Raw genomic sequence first — 15840 nt, forward strand, 5'->3', positions numbered from 1 at the left:
TACCAGTGGGCCTTACCGGATCATGCCTCACAACTCTGCGAGGGTTGGCTTAGAAATGACGCGAAGCCATTTAGAAATTAATTTCTGCGTATTCTGATTGGATAGCTGCCTGTCGACGCAAAAAATGGAGTCGGGGTAAGGATTTTACGGTGCTGGTCCATCAATTGGTAAGCCACTACGTTATATCATTTTCAAGTCACATGTGTTAGTTTTTACCACTGCCGCACTGAATCGAGTACGCACGCTCAGATCCGGCAGCCTCAAAACGTCATACGTTCGGCTATTTGCAGTCAGCTAGGTAAAGCCTAAGATCTGCCATCGCTAACTTACTTCATCTTGAAAACAGAAGGAGTTTGCAATGTTCGCCGTCGAAGTTGATGCATTTAGGTGTCAATTCACCACGGATACGCATTCTTGAGGTTGTCCAGAAAGGTGTCTTCCTTGAACGGTACGGTAGCACTACCAAAGTCGTTGAGGTTCAGTGCTGTACGCGCTGCAGACGACATATCCTCCCACATGACCAAGTCTTGGAAGTCGCCAGACTCCGTTGATACGTTTACGTAGTGGCTGAACGTCTTTGCCTTGTATTGAATCTTGACGCTGGTCTTGTCCCAAACCATGTCGGTATCAGGAGGGGTAATCGTGAAATACTTGCCGTCCGAAGTCGATGCAGACACAGACGATAGTGCTCCCTTCGTAGAACTGGTTCTCTCGATCCACACGATAATGTGCTCCCAGCTGTGGCGGTGGCCGAAAGTGCCTTTGCGGTCTCTCGGGAAGTACCAGGAGTACAGGATGGCATACGAATCCTCGTAGGTTGTCGCGCGGCCGTAAATTTGAGAACCAAGGGAAGACCCCTCGCAGCTTTTGAAGCTGAAGATATCAATGCCAGCGTTGGTGTTGCCTTCAGAGTCGACGGCGGGGTACGGATGACAGCCACTCACAATTTTGAGCTGGGGTTTGAACGTCAAGGCGAGCGAGTATCCGGCGGTCGAGGCCTTCGTCTCCGTGAACGGCACCACACTGTTAAAATCCAGTTCTTCGGCTCGGGCGAAGGCGAGCAAGCCCGCGGCAACAATTACGAGTCGCAGAAAATTCATCGCCGTCTTCTGCTGAAGGTCGATTGGAAAATGAAGGCCTAGAGCATGAGCTAGGTGTGGGAGATACAGGCAGCCTTGTTCAGATGCTGGTGAGGCACGCTGAGGCACAGCATAAGATAAAACAACGACTTGATTATTGTGGTTTGTTCTGCCGCGATTTGACACGGGCTAATGGCTAAAATGCGTAATCTTTTCCGGTACAGTCAAACCTGTTTATAATGGTTGGTGGCCAGACAGAACTCTGACTCATATAGGCCCTGGTTTCTCAGTCGGTCTGGGGAATAGTGCTGTCAACGTTAAAAAGTAAATAACTGAACGTCATTTCATGATTAAGCGGCCTTCTATTTGATGTTTATGTTATTCCTATACATGTAGAAGCCTATTGAACGTTATTTCGAAAGGAGCTGGGTTATTTTAACTCCGGTCAGCTTGGTCAACGAACCCCACCGACTTTATTGGAGCAGAATAATTATGTAATCCTTTGCCCAGAGATTGTCTGACAAGATGCAAAACCCCCAGATGAAGCGACCTCAGTCGATCCCGAAGGCCTGGCCCCCCAGCAAAATCGTCTACAAGATGGTCGGATCACACAGCATTCGCAGATAATGCGACTGCTCACAAGAATCACGATGTACCTCATGTCGAGCTGATTCGCTTAAAATGGTGATGTATCCACCGATGAAAATTTCCCACGTTGGTGAAAACTGGCACGAAAATGACTCGGTTGTGTTGCAACATCAGCACCGTCCGAAAGAGAGTTCTCAACAGATGGAAGCACTGTGACGGCAAGACGGTGCCACAGTGTACCGGCAAGCTTAAATAGCAGGTATCGAGGTCAAATCTCTGATCCTCTCCGTTTCGCATCTGTACACTGCACAGATGCCGTCGCCAGCCTTCGAAAGCCGGGGAAGGGGGTCAGGCAAAAGCGACGTGTTTTGTGCGAAACTTGTTATGAGGTACATCGCGATTCTTGTGAGCAGTCGCATTATCTGCGAATGCTGTGTGTTCCGACCATCTTGTAGACGATTTTGCTGGAGGCCGGGTCTTCGGGATCGACTGAGGTCGCTTCATCTGGGGGCTTTGCATCTTGTCAGACAATCTCTGGGCAAAGGATTACATAATTATTCTGCTCCAATAAAGTCGGTGGGGTTCGTTGACCGAGCTGGCCGGAGTTAAAATAACCCAATAGGGCAACTTCCTTTCGAAATATTATTTACAATAGTAGTAAAAAGAAAGTTTTGGGACTTATTATATTATAGTTAACGCGAAGGAAAACTCAAACGACCAACAGTCTTCGACATGAAACCCCGAAATTATTACGAATGACCGAGACGGGCTCGGAAAGGGGAAAGGTCGAACCTGTCAAGCTCGTGACATGATTATGTAGTATAGCTGAACAATGAAGGATCGACAATAGGGAATTCAAGTTCCTCGTGAACTTTTCTGTAAGTGAATGTTTGCAAACGAGTTTGTTTGTTTGCAATTTCCTTTAATTGTTTTGAAACCAAAAAACGGAAATATTGAGGCATTAACACCAAGCATAACGAGCGATTAATGTTTCCATCGCGACTACATCACCAGGCATCATGGTGGTGCGACTTGGTGCCACGCACAAGTATTTCACCGCTACCAAGATGCTGCCGAGCTGCCAAAAAAACACCCACGCTACCGTTGAGAGTTTCCATCACTATTCAACAACCAATTCGCAAGCATGCAGCAAAGCTCTATGGGATGGATCAATACCTTGACAGAATAGTGCCTCGCTGGGGCGTTCGTAAACCAACTTACAAAAGTTCGGGGCTCTACTACTCTGCAACGACTGGTATCCTACTCGGTGCAGCTGGTGTATTTACAGGTAGTAGGTTCACAGTGTACGCTTTGATCGACAACGTGCCCATCTTGCGTTGACGATTCCCAGTTGTTATAGAGGCTCATGTTTATTCCTGAGAATCTAATGGATGATAATTGCCGCACAAACTATTTGAAATAGTACAAACTCACATCCCAGGCTTTGTGGACTTGAAAACACTACTGCGCCAACCTGCTCAACCCAGTAGTATGTACAACAGGACGGAGAGCGCATCGTTTTCAGTGATGTACATTGATATCACATAGCTATGCTAGCGACTTCCTATACGGAGGGCGCATCACTGTTTATCTGTAGCAGTTTGATGTAAATTGCCCCTCCCCCCAATCCTCATTGGGAGGGGTGGAGGGTGGAAGTGTAGTTAATATTTTGGATTCGCTTAGGACGATGTAGCTGATAGTTGGTTTGTAGTGGGAAGGAACGCTCAAATGAATGCGTTCAACCCAGCACTCGATTTCACACTATTCGTTGTCGTTTTTTTACATTGTTGTCACCTAACTTCTTTGACTTTTAAAAACATTATCGTGTCGTTGGGGATAGCATGGGTAATGGAGGCATGCATTCGGATGCGAGTACGATTGGGTTTCCGGCGCCATTCATGATGCAACCTGACCCTTTTTCTGTTGGAATATCCGTGGGCATGGAAGGTGTTAAAGTACTACTGGTACTCAAGATAGGATCGCTTGTTGTTTCCGACAAGTTTCTTCGGCGCAAATTCTCTTTGTCACCGTTTTAACTAAGGGTTAACGCAAATGTTTTTGGTACAAGCGATTCTTCTCGTCGAGATCCTACTTTTGTTGCAGTTTGAGCTCCTGCACCTCGGCAAGTCTCTTCTTTTGTGAAGTTCGCCGGCTGTATGAATGGCTCTGTAGGGGGTGACTGCTGTGCAAACCCAGAGAAAATGAGCAGGTTAGTGGTCTGCTGGAATCGCTGCTCGTTCTCAATGATGGGGTCAAGTGTGAAATCTGCGATATAGCAATATATGTCGTGCGGCTGTATTTTGCTCTTCGGCAATAGCCTGTTACCGGACCACTGGAGATCGTTCTTAATACATTTTCACTCTCCAGAGCTTCATCAACGGGAGAAATCAGGACGCAGTGACCCGACGGCTAGAGCACTATGTAGTGACTTCTTCGTCGACTTGTCCACTCAGCGCTAGTGAATGCAACGTGACACGAGACGCCTTGATGCAGCACTACGTCGCTTTGGTCACCGTTTATCCTGGCCAGCAAACTTGGCGTAAAACGAAAAATTGTCATTTCAAACCGACAGATGCAGACAACGTCGGGGAGAAGCCCCCTCAGTACCTGAAATTTGATTTTCGAGACAGTCTCCAGCATTTACTCTAACTTCAGCGGACAAGACAACCCAAAGCCAATGGATTCGGCCGCTTGTCTACAAACCAGCAATGGCCCGGCGTTTTTCAGTGGAAAACTCGCATTCAGCGTTTTTAGCCAACCGGGACCTTTGGTCCACAAATTGTGAATCACAATAGAATAGACCACCAGGGTCAAGCACGTGGGCGTTATGGCGGTAGGCGCCTTGTTCCTCCTCCTTTACTCCCCAGCTATTAACCTCCACGTCTCTTTGACCAGGCCGCACACGACCCGAAGCGCGTGATCTACCTGGAGGACGACGCCACGTACGACAAGGCGCAGTTCCTCGTGCCGCACCACTACCTCGAGAGCATCGAGTCGGTGCTCATCTCCAAGGGGCTCATCGAGGACCGCGTGGAGAAGCTGGCGCAGGACATCCGCTACGCCTACGAGGGCAAGACGGTGCATCTGCTGTGTGTGCTCAAGGGCGGCAGCGCCTTCTTCCACGCGCTCGTGGACAAACTGCGGCTCTTTCACAAGTACAACAAGTGCGACTACGTGCCCTTCACGTTCGACTTCATCAAGGTCAAGAGCTACGCAGGCACCAAGAGCACGGGCAACGTGGAGGTGTCGGGCGCCGACCTGGCCAAGTTCAAGGGCAAGAGCCTGCTGCTGGTCGAGGACATCATCGACACGGGCAAGACCATGTCCAAGCTCGTGCCCATGCTGAGCGAGTACGAGCCCGAGTCGGTGCGCGTGGCCAGTCTGCTGGAGAAGCGCAACCCGGAGAGCTGCGGCTTCCAGGCCGACTTTGTGGGCTTCAACATCCCCGACAAGTTCGTCATCGGCTTCTGCCTCGACTACAACGAGGTCTTCCGCGACCTAGACCACATCTGCGTCATTAACGAGGCGGGCATCGCCAAGTACGCTTCGTCGTCTTAAGCCCCGCTCTGTCGGCCAAGCTTTCTGCACATGCACGTATCACCCCACCAGTGTCTCAGCCTTGCTTCTATATATTGTGCGTCACTGTCAGTTAGCAGTAGCTGCAACTGCGCCTACTTGCTCTGGAACTGCTCGGGTGTCATGGTGCGGATCGTGAGGCCGTGCATGCTTTTGATCTCCGTCTTGAGGATCTGATACATATATACAGCAAACGACGTCAGAGTGGCAATTATGGACTAACGATAGGCAGTGGCCGCACCTCGTTCACCATGCGGTGCTGCTTGACGCGCGACTGACCCGCGAACTGCGCGGACGCCACCTCGATGTCGAACATGGAGCCGCAGCCGCCCGACACGTCCGAGACCTTGACGTGCACCGCCTCCAGTCGTTGCTGCAGCGCCGCGTGCATGGCTTGCTCTGCCTCGGAGCCGGCGCCGTCCGCGGTCGACGCGAACCTCGCGCTCCCCACAAGCGGGCGCTTGGCCGCCGCCATCATCCGTCCCCGCACTGCGCTCAGCATCGTCCCTTGGTTAGTGACGAACCACCAGCACTATGGTATGCGATTGGCTGAAATGGAACACTCCGTTTTAGTGACTTGCCATCGCTTTAGTGTCTTGACAAAATGGCGACGTCATTCCGGATCGACCACGTAGCAGCAGCTCCGCCATGTTCTTCTGCAGCGGGCCTCCGCGCGCCTACGCGGCGTCCACGGCGCGCGAGCGCTTGGAAGACGTGGCGCTTGCTATGCACCCGTCGCAGCGCGTGTTTGCGCGCGTGACGTCCGGTCGGGTGGCGCTGTGGGGCGCATCGCTGGGGCTGCCTGGCGCCGGCCGTCGGCTCTTGGCGCGCTGTCGCCGCGGCGGGCAGTTCGTGGAGCATATTGACAGCGAATCAGAGGGCGAGGAGGACACGGATGGACGCATGCGAGAGAGCACGCAGCGACAACTGTGGGCTGCGTGGGTCTCGGGGGACCGCCTCGCTGTCGTGGGAAAGGAGTCGCAGTCCGTAGAGTTCTACGCGTTCGAGGGGCTGCACTCACTGCTACTGCGCGCGGAGACACCTGACCATCACTCTCCAGAGGACGTCAACGCCATTCTGGACCAGCCCGCATTTGCAGAGGAAACCGAGGGGGAAGAAGGGGTACCGGCAGCTTCCAAGTCACTTCAACTTGGCGCCCAGTTCGTTGAAGACTACCCGTTGAATCAGGGCGCGTCACAGAGTGATTACGAAGACGTGGCGACCTCCATGAGCGCCGTACCTGGCAGCAAGTACCTGTTTGTGGGCATGGCGAGCGGCATGATTTGTGTCGTGGAAGTGGCCGACGCCACGGACGCCAGGGACGGCCAGAGCTCGTGGTTCAGCACGGCGGACAGCTCGGCCAAGATCTGGAAGATCGACGTCCGCGCGCACTTGGCGGTGTCCGACGACGCGGAGCCGCCGACTTGTTACGAACTCACGTGTGCAACGGCCGACCTGGAGTCGCAGATTGCGTCACTTTACCTCGTTGCGAGCTTTGCAGGGGGTAAATGCTTCATCATGTTGTTGTCGCCCGCTAAAAAGAGCATTGACCAGTTGCTGTCGCTGATTAACACGGAGAGGGACAGCAACACGGAGACGGCGGGCAATGGCAGTTGTACCACGACGAGTTTGGATGCCAGCGCGTCGAGGTTGGCGCTGGGCTGGTCGGACGGAGGGGTCTCGCTCTTCCGGCTGTCGCTCAAAAGGGTGGAACAGAGCGGTAAAACGAAACCTGCAGCTGCTGACGACCAAGTGCAGTCGGCATTGACGCTTGAGCCGATTCGGGAGCTGAGTCTTGTGGCGTGGGGATACTCACCGGAAGATGTCGGCTCAGTCACGGCTTTGACGTGGTCGCATGATGGACGAAGCGTTGCGGTGGGCTACGAGCTGCGAGGGTTCTCGCTTTTCTCCACCGACGGATGCCGCCTGATGTCGAGCTTGCCGCAACATAACCAGGAGCGACCAGAGAAGATTGATGAGCACAACCTCAAGGAAGTGTGCGCCTTCGGTGTGCTTGCTTTGGTGTGGACGCAGGAGAGCAATTCTCTGATTGTTGTGCCTCGTGGAGAGCAGTCGACTCAGCTGGTCCAGCTGCCAGAAGATGACATTCTGAGAGAGGTCGAAGAGGAGGCAGACGTGGAGCTGACCGAGGCGTCAAACTTGTTCGAGACGGTGGAGGCAAAGGTGCTGAAAGGCGAAGACGGACTGTGTTTGTCGCTGTCGGGTGCGCCGGGTCGCTGTGGTGCTTGGGTCCGGAGCGACAAAAGTTTCACGAAACGAGCGCGTGATGGCGGTGTCGGCCCTGCGGAGGTTTGCGGTCAGATTCAGGGTGGCGACTTGCTTGTGGGGATTAACAACAACTTAAAGGTCGTCAACTTTCCGTTTGAGCAGATTGTGAGTGAGATCAAAGAGTTGCCGGACAACGAAGAAGTGGTGCTTTCATTTATGCGACTAAAGTGGGAGCAAGTGTTCCTGCTCGCTGTTGAGGCGCTATCCTCGTCCGAGTTTATGGATGCGCACGGTATTCACATGCTGGATGACGAGAATCTGTGTATCCGGGAATATGCGCTGCGAATGCAGGCGTTGCATGGGGACTGTGATCTAGAAGTGCGCCCCCCTCTGATGGAGTTCGAACGACGTGCAAAGTTTGACGGCTGGGAAGCGATCCAGGGCACCTCGTCTCGTGTTGCCAAGCACAAATATGTGAAGTTGTTGTTTGCTCTGTTTCCGGTGTGGAATCCAAACCACTTTTTGAATGTGATTACCGAGTACGGGAACGCAGTACTAGCTCAGAAGCTCTACCTCGCCAAACAGAAGAAGCTCAAGGAGCTGCATGCTCATCGTGAACTTGTGAAAATGCGACAGAGACCGGCAACGGCCTTCGCCGAGTTTGACTTTGCTAAGACTGTGCCACTCTCTGGAGGAAGATCGTCTCGGCTGGCTTTGCTTGAGAGCAAGACCGTTCGGTTGGTGGCGGCGCCATCGCTTGACGATCCTTGCGCAGTAACTTCGTGCGTTAACTGGAGTGTGCCTACTGAGTTCGAAAAGTGCTGTCCTCTCCGTCTCGTGGCTTTGAGCGCCAGTGGGAATCATATGGCGGTGGCTGGACAAAGAGGCTTTTGCTTGTTGAATGTCACGACAGGAAAGTGGCGAATGTTTGGAAACGTGAACGATGAACAAGATATGTTCGTGTACTCGTTGCTATGGGTGGGCGAGGATGTAGTCGTGGTGAACTTCACGCGATTTAGTGAAAAGCACCAGTCACTACATTTGCAAGCGTACCCAAGGAATCATTTGGATGAGGAATCCATTTTGGAGAAGCTCGTTTTCGCGCGTGAAGGGGAAAATGCTGCACGTAGTCGCGGAGCAGCGGCGCTGGGCGGACGCTCGATTGGTGATGATGCTGACGACTGTTTTTTCATCATGGATAGCGACAATGCTCAGAAGAATCTGTTCTGTGTCTCCAGGAGTGAGCTGTGGTGCTTTGATCTGAAACATGGAGGCGCCGTCAAACAAAACGATCTCAGAATGGAGATTCAGCTCAAGCGGCAAGTTAATTTGCCGTCTCGGGTGGTTGAGTCACAGCCTGTTGGTACTTGCAGGCGAAACTCTATCTTAGACTTCGCTGTGCTACCGCGGTTTTTGCACATCCAAGACGAAAGACTAAGAGAACAGCAGCAACGGAAGTATCAGGCGGAGCGCGAACACGAGCAGGATGGCGAGGGCTGGCTCTCGAGTTTTGTCAATATGCTCGTGGGTGGCGAAGTACCCGACCAGTATACTCCTGAAGAAGTACTGCCGCGATTCGCATTCCTTGATAGTGCAGGTGACGTAATTGTCTGGGACCCAGAGAACCGGTCACAGCGGCTACTGTGCTCAAACGTGAGTACGATGGCCAGACTGTTCGTGACTCCGCAGGCGTGTGCGTCGTGGCCTGCACCGTGCAGGCTCATTTACGGGTTGTACGGCCCCGAAGGCATGAAGGTGTGGCTGCCGTTGCTCGATGGAGTCTACATGACCCACACTAAAGCATTCGAGCAGGACAGCCGTCGCCTGGAGACCTTTTTGGCTTGTCATGACCCGCTTCGTGCCAAGACATACGAGATTGAATTTGGGACAGCACCACCCACTGCTGAGATGTATGAGCAAGTCATCAGCGAATACGGAATCGCTCTGGATGGCTTCCTGTCTAATGGTACTGGAGTTGGTGTTGGGACAGGAAGAATGCCTCTCAAGGACGGACATTCCAACTTGCGTGGTTGTGTGACGTCGGTGGACGATCCTTCCGCGAAGGACGGCATGCTGCGCTTTGACTTTGACGTTAAGGTGCTGGGTGCCGAGCAGGCTTTTGGCCTGCTCGTGGGTGTGTCACAGGATGTGTATGTTCCGTCGGGCGTGCTCCTGCCATGCTACGATGTGTTTGCGCGCGTGCAGCCCATTTTCCACACGCTATTGTGTTTCCTTGTACAGAATGAGCAGCTGTCGTGGGCGCGTCTCGTGCTGGATGGCGTTCGGAAGCAGTTTGCCCTGTCGACCCCAACGCAAGAGCTTTTCCTGCACTCCATGCTTGAGGCCTGCTTCGCTAAGCGGTGCCCAGAAGAGAAACTACACATCTCTATTCAGCTCCTGCGTCCTGGAGATAGAGAGCAGCAGCCAGAAAGTGATATCGCGGAATACTGTGAAATCGTTGCGCATGTTGCGCGTAAAAGCGAGCCTTCACGCTTGAAGATGTTGTTTCCCGCGGCGGGAGACCCGATGGATCTACTCGCGATCTGCCAGCAGCGATCAGAGCTGCGAACGGCTGCCAACTTTTTGCTTATCCTGGAGGAGTGCTCGACAGTCTCGGGCTCGTCGTTGCCTTTGCGAGTGGAGAGCGCAGCAGAACTGCTGAAGCAGTGCGTCGACCAAGAGGAGTGGGTGCTCGCGCAGCACGTGGTGCGTGTTGCCCGCGATTGGGAACACCCGTCGTTTGACGATTCTTCGTATTCTCACCCAACCCCGTCCAAGGACACCAAGCACAGCATTGACGAGCAGCTAGCCTCTTTGGTGTGGGATAATCTAGTGCGCGGCGAGTATGAACGCGTGGTCTGGTGTGTCGAGGATCTGCAAGCGAAGCTCCCGCACAAGTCTCCAGAGGAACGCCAGCCAGAGGAGGACAGCGCCACGATTTTAGACCGACTGTACCAGATCTTCATCCAGGGCAACAAGCGGAGACAGCTCAGGTAAGCTTCACTTCATAGTCTCTGCCGATTGGTATGCAACAACTAACTTAACGGATGCCATCGTTTGCGACCTAGGATCCTGCTGCAAGCTGTGACAGAAGCGCACTACGACGAGTGGGTCGCGCGCATCAAGCACGTGATGGAACAGTGAGGAGGTTGATTCAAGTCCGAGCTGGCAACTCCAGTCAGAGGTGACAGGCCGCCATTGCACATGCTACTCGGCCGTCTGGACGCTTGGAGGATCTGTTAACTGGTAGCTGGAGCAGCTCGGCCGCTCTTTCTTGTAAGTGAAGCGTGTCGTCTTGGCGTGCCTAGAATAATGAAAACTGGAAGACATTTAGATAGTTTGCTGGCGACAGGGTATTATAATTATTCCTCGAAAAAAAACTCGCGTTCGGACAACGTAGTCGAGAAGATACCCGTTGAAATGGGCCCAAAAGGTAATCCTTGAATTCATCGACGAGGACGTTGAAACACAGTTGCTCCAAGCTAAAATGTGTCGGATGCAACAGCGCCAGCTCTTGGTAGAGCTTGACACTTCTCCGAACTGGAAACGAGAGCGCCTCGCGAGAAAGGTAAAACAACAACCTATCCCCCGCAAGCTCGAGGATGTCCTTGGGAGTAGAATCTGTGAGCCGCATGAGGAATTTGCAAACCACTTTGCCAAGTCGTTGGGTCTCGATTCAGCGTAGATACGTTCGTCCATATCTGCCGTGCTCAATCCGACTTTGCCACATACGAAGTGCCCCATATCTCCCATAAAATTCGAAAGAGGTGCGAGCTGTAAGGCCCTCTGTCCTCGCTCCCCGAATGGTGTCGCGTATTTCAATCGGTCTGTTCTCGTCCGGATTGGGCACTCCTCGTTCACAGGGCGATCCATTACACAACCCACGTGATAATTGGACATATTCCCCCGAAACGAAGCGATGCACGATGTCGTAGTTCCATTAGAAGCGCAGACGAGCAATTCGTTGTCAAACCACACCGAGAGCTCTTTTTTTTATTTATGATTTACGCCATCATAGTACTACTGCTGCCTAGTGATAGGCTCGGACGGACTCGCACACGTTAGCGAGGAACAGCAACGGGAAGTCGCGGTCGACTCGACGCAGATCCAGCGGCGGCAGATCTGCAATCTTGCTTCGGAAACAGTGAACGTGACCCGCCAACGTCTCCGGTCGCTGTCGCTGGTTCGTGGCTTGACACTGAATCGTCTTCCTCGGACGACGCGGTTGATGAGCGGACTGGATGATCCGGGCTTGCTCCTCCTCCAATTGTTGTAGACTGACATCAAACGCTTCCGCCATGAGAGAACTCAGTGAGTCGCTTACTTCCGGACCCTCAACGCCTCGTTCTTCCAGCAGCGACGCCGCACGTCGCTCCTTGAGGTCGGCGATGCGTCGGCGCACGGACGATAGCTGTCTGTACGGCCACTTGTGAATGCGGTTGCGTCGGCAGATGCGCTTGAGCGCCGCCTCGCACACTCCGAGTCGTTCGGCCGCCTGAGCAGAAACACACCTCAACGTCGCGTCCATCACTCTCACAGCAACAAAGTGGGGGCTCTAGCCTAACTACTTCTAGTCGGGTGGCTCACAGACGCGAGTGCTCACCGTCTTGAGTGGCAGGTGGTAGACGGTTTGCAGCTGCTGCACGTCGAAGTGTATCCGCTGTCGGCGTCTCGAGTGCGAGGATCCCTCATCTTCCGAGTCACTTGGTGCCGTGTCCTCGTCTTCTAGTTCGACGTCGCTGTGAGCTGTTGCGTCTTGGTCACCGTCGCTGATGCTGCCACGAGCAGCAGCGGCAGGTGAAGCCTCTAGAAGCGGAGGCCTCATGGAGCTCATGCTGCTTTTCTTGGTGGCGAGAGAGTGAATGTCCTTGAAGGCTCGAGCCGGAGCACTGTGCCGACTGGGGCAGGTGAGCCCTCGTCTGTGATATTCGTCGACCAAATAAGAATGAATAGGTGCTCTTGTTTGATCGCTCCACTGGGGACTGGGAGCCGGACACTATAATAAACTCATCGATGTCGTTGTGTTCGAGAGTTCTCCTTTACGATAACAAAGTCTGTACTTGGCAGGCTCATGAAGTGAGCTTCCCAGCTCTGCACAAACTTACACTGCAATCCCGTGGCGCCAAAGCCCCAGAACAAGAGCTCAAGTACGTTACTCTAAACGTACATAGAGCAAATCTACAATTGCGAGTATAATCCCTAAATCAACATGGTGCCACCCATACGGATGGACGGCCGGGCTTACTGGTATACGGACGTTCAATTTTGTCCAAGGCACTCTGAGCCGTTTTCAGAATCGGAGTAACTAGGATATGTGTACGTTTTTTTTATACTAGACTTGCGACCCAAGTGGCTGATGCGAGCAGGCTTAGAGCGATGGTCTAAAACAAACTTAATTGTGGTCGAAGGATAAATCGTAAATGAACTGGATCGGTGCGGGCTTAGCTCAAGTGGACGTGTTTTGAAACTCTTGATTGCGACCATTCTGAGGTATGCCGGCCGATTAATACTTGAGTACGAAAAATCGCCTATGATCACCACCACTTTCAGGTCCTGGTGGGATGGTGTATTGTGTCGTCCCGAATAGCCTGCTTGCTTTCGAGGTCCCAGCGTCTCAGATGAAAACGCTAGACTGTATAATGAAAACGCTAGACTGTATAGATACTACCTCAGCGTTATCTAGCGACGTATTGTCGCTGCTAGTTTTCAACAGTTCGTCTTGGATGCGGATCCGAAGTGTTGCATGTACGCTGTCGTGGCGGACACCTCTTGTGTGTGTGTTTACAAACAGTTCATGCAGTATCCATCACAATCGCTCCGATGTTCTGGTTCGCTCTTGCAGGCTTTATGTGTACTTGCGACCCTTGTACAATAAGCCTTACCGTAGACAGGAGATTGGTGCCCTTAATATCATCCGTGCTATCAGATTTGTATCACTAAAAAAAAACGTTTTTTTGTGTGTGCCGACGCTACAGTCGCGGTGTACCAGGGCAGTCAGCGAAGTGGAGACAACTCGAGTAAGTATTGCTTACGAAGATATTGCTGACGGAGATTGGTATCGCTGCAACAAGTAATTGATTGTATCTTTTGCGACTTAGAATCCTGCTGTGGTACATGATGAACCAGAAAGGAGATCGATTCAAGCCGAATCTGACAGCCTCTCAATCGGAGGCGACCACTACCGGGGTACCGACACAATTATAGGACACCTAGTAGGAGCTGGAGCAGCTCAGCCCACTTCGGGAAGTGTTTCGTCTTGGCGTGCTTAGAAATTGGAAACTGGTTTACATAGGTTTGATGATAAGTGGCCTTCTATTTGCTGTTATGTGATTGATTCATGTTGGTGGTTTTATGAGTGGTACAGTGTATTTTGTAGTTGATGCTGTCAGGTGCTTGCTGCTCCTTGGATGCGACTCAGCCTCCTGCCCCATCGCCTTTTACAACGCGATGACAGCGAAAACAGTGGCACGGCGCGATCCTGGCTCGTCCACCGTCGGTGCCGCGTCTGAAGTGGTTCCCCTTGCGAGGAGCCCGTGCGTCGCTCATATAAATCATCGTCGCCCCTCTTGCGAAATATTGACGGACTCGCGTCGCAGGGCTGTGGCGGCGAGTTTCGTTTGCGCCCGCGCAGCGTCAATCCTCACACTTGTCAGGAGCAAGCAGAGTGGGAGTTCTTCGCCTGGGCAGGTCTCAGCGCCGTTGGAGCTAGAAACAGTCTGCAGCATGACCTGGGACGGAAGAGGGCAAGAGAGTGAGATCACGGCTTGAGCTCTCTGGTTCCACCACGAGACACGAGCGGATCAATCCAGCACGACCAGTGCTCATGGCCATTGACCACCTCGCCTGTCCTCGTAGATGAGCCTTACGACCCACAAAAGAGACCCCAAACTTCGAATCGAAGCCGTTAGTCGCTTTTCGCCAGTTTGCAGCGAGTTGTACGCCACGTCTCGAAGACGCCTTTGTCATGGCGCGAACAGGCAACGGCACCTCATTCGCATCTTCAAGCCTTCTTGCATCCTACTGGTGTCTCTACAGGCTGTAGACTACAGTAGAGCGAGCAGAGCCCGTTGAATGTGTGCGCGTGACTTGGTCCGGACGTTCCTTCTCGGGTGTATCAGCGCGGTTACTATTCGGGCCTTCTATTTGGTGTTTAACAGCGCGGCTACTATGGACACGTTGTCTGCTACGGTAGCAGCTCTTGGAAGGGGAAAGACAATGCATAATCTTGTAGAAATTGCAGCCCATTCATATGCGTAGGGCGGGTTGTATTTGGTTCTAACACGCAGCGGTATGGTATAGTACACTAGGTCACTCAAAGGACCGGACGAGGACACCACGAGTGGACATCGAAGAAACGCAGGCTCTAGCAGGAAGTGCCCATGCAGTCCAGCGGCAGTCGAGCGAAGGCGCGACCAGCCTCGGTGAGCTCGACACTGGTACTGCTGCTACTGTGGCTAAGCATGGTCATGACCTTGGCAGCGACCTCATCGGCATCAGCCGCAGATGACGACCGAGAAGCTGACGGCGAGCGGCTGCGGCTGGAGGGCGATCGACCGGCCTTGGCGCGCTCAAGCGCGCGCTCCTGGCGGATGCGCTGGGCGTCCTCACGCGAGACGGCCGACCAGTTGATGGCGTTCTTCTTGGACTTCATGAGGCGGTAGGGCCAGACGATGCCGAGGCGCCGGCAGTTGCGCTTGATGGTGACGGTGGCCACGCCGAGCTGCTGCGCGGCTTCACGCTGGGACATATGGAAGTACTTGGCCATCTCCTCCGTGGTGAAGTCGAAGACGACGCGGCTCTTGCGGATCTTCTTTTGCGGGCTGGCCACGGGGTGCGCGCGCGCCTCCATGGTGGTCGTGGTGGGGGAGGCCAGTTGCGACGACGACGGAGACATCGTGGGCGGCGTCGACGTGAAGGTGTTGATGGTCATGGGTCGGGGCAGGTCGTTGCTGCTGCTACGGAAGGCGGACGGACCGCAGTGCAGCGGGTGCAGCACGTTGAAGGTGGGGAGCGCCGCAGCGCACGTGGGGAATGGCATGGTGCTCATCATGGCGGAAGGCGGAGGGCTAGACTGCTGCTGCTTGCGGGGCTCCGAGTGAATTCGCGAATGACTTGTTCCGACCGCCGCACGCACGCAGCACGCATTTCGGCGGCGGAGGCAAAGGCCGACTACGGCGAAATTCCAGGCGCGCGCGGCGGGTCAGTGCGCCACTTACCCCTTCATCCGGACACACGGACTCCTCGCTGATTAGCGCTGACACGAGCGGCACTGGCGCCAACCGGCCCGACGCTCTTCTCTCGGCGCCATCGCCTGTCGCGCCCCGAAATCTTAGTCCGCAGACGCGGCGCTCGCGAGTCTTGCCCTGCT

At 53.5% G+C, this 15840-nt stretch overlaps 5 protein-coding genes across 5 annotated transcripts; 2 read left to right on the forward strand and 3 right to left on the reverse strand.

The window, feature by feature from the left end:
- Positions 1-4494: 4494 nt before the first annotated feature.
- KRP23_3138 (Hypoxanthine-guanine phosphoribosyltransferase) lies at positions 4495-5225 on the forward strand (the record flags this gene model as incomplete). The annotated part of the gene is made up of 2 exons (XM_067887954.1): positions 4495-4500; positions 4563-5225. 2 exons carry the CDS (start codon positions 4495-4497, stop codon positions 5223-5225), a joined length of 669 nt encoding a protein of 222 aa, XP_067750499.1.
- A 113-nt stretch (positions 5226-5338) lies between these two features.
- KRP23_3139 (putative bolA-like protein C4B3.11c) lies at positions 5339-5745 on the reverse strand (the record flags this gene model as incomplete). Its single annotated transcript, XM_067887955.1, has 2 exons — positions 5339-5416; positions 5485-5745. The coding sequence occupies 2 exons, from the start codon at positions 5743-5745 to the stop codon at positions 5339-5341; spliced, it is 339 nt and encodes a 112-aa protein (XP_067750500.1).
- Positions 5746-5891: 146 nt separating this feature from the next.
- Positions 5892-10616, forward strand: KRP23_3140 (Guanine nucleotide exchange factor subunit R06F6.8; the record flags this gene model as incomplete). The annotated part of the gene is made up of 2 exons (XM_067887957.1): positions 5892-10465; positions 10541-10616. 2 exons carry the CDS (start codon positions 5892-5894, stop codon positions 10614-10616), a joined length of 4650 nt encoding a protein of 1549 aa, XP_067750501.1.
- Positions 10617-11502: 886 nt separating this feature from the next.
- On the reverse strand, positions 11503-12306 carry KRP23_3141 (Protein NLP3; the record flags this gene model as incomplete). Its single annotated transcript, XM_067887958.1, has 2 exons — positions 11503-11967; positions 12076-12306. 2 exons carry the CDS (start codon positions 12304-12306, stop codon positions 11503-11505), a joined length of 696 nt encoding a protein of 231 aa, XP_067750502.1.
- Positions 12307-14835: 2529 nt separating this feature from the next.
- Positions 14836-15522, reverse strand: KRP23_3142 (uncharacterized protein; the record flags this gene model as incomplete). Its single annotated transcript, XM_067887959.1, has 1 exon — positions 14836-15522. The coding sequence occupies one exon, from the start codon at positions 15520-15522 to the stop codon at positions 14836-14838; it is 687 nt and encodes a 228-aa protein (XP_067750503.1).
- Positions 15523-15840: the final 318 nt, after the last annotated feature.

The sequence above is a fragment of the Phytophthora ramorum genome, assembly GCF_020800215.1.
Source record: "Phytophthora ramorum isolate Pr-102 chromosome Unknown Phyram_PR-102_s0002, whole genome shotgun sequence".
Taxonomy (NCBI): Eukaryota; Oomycota; class Peronosporomycetes; order Peronosporales; family Peronosporaceae; genus Phytophthora; species Phytophthora ramorum.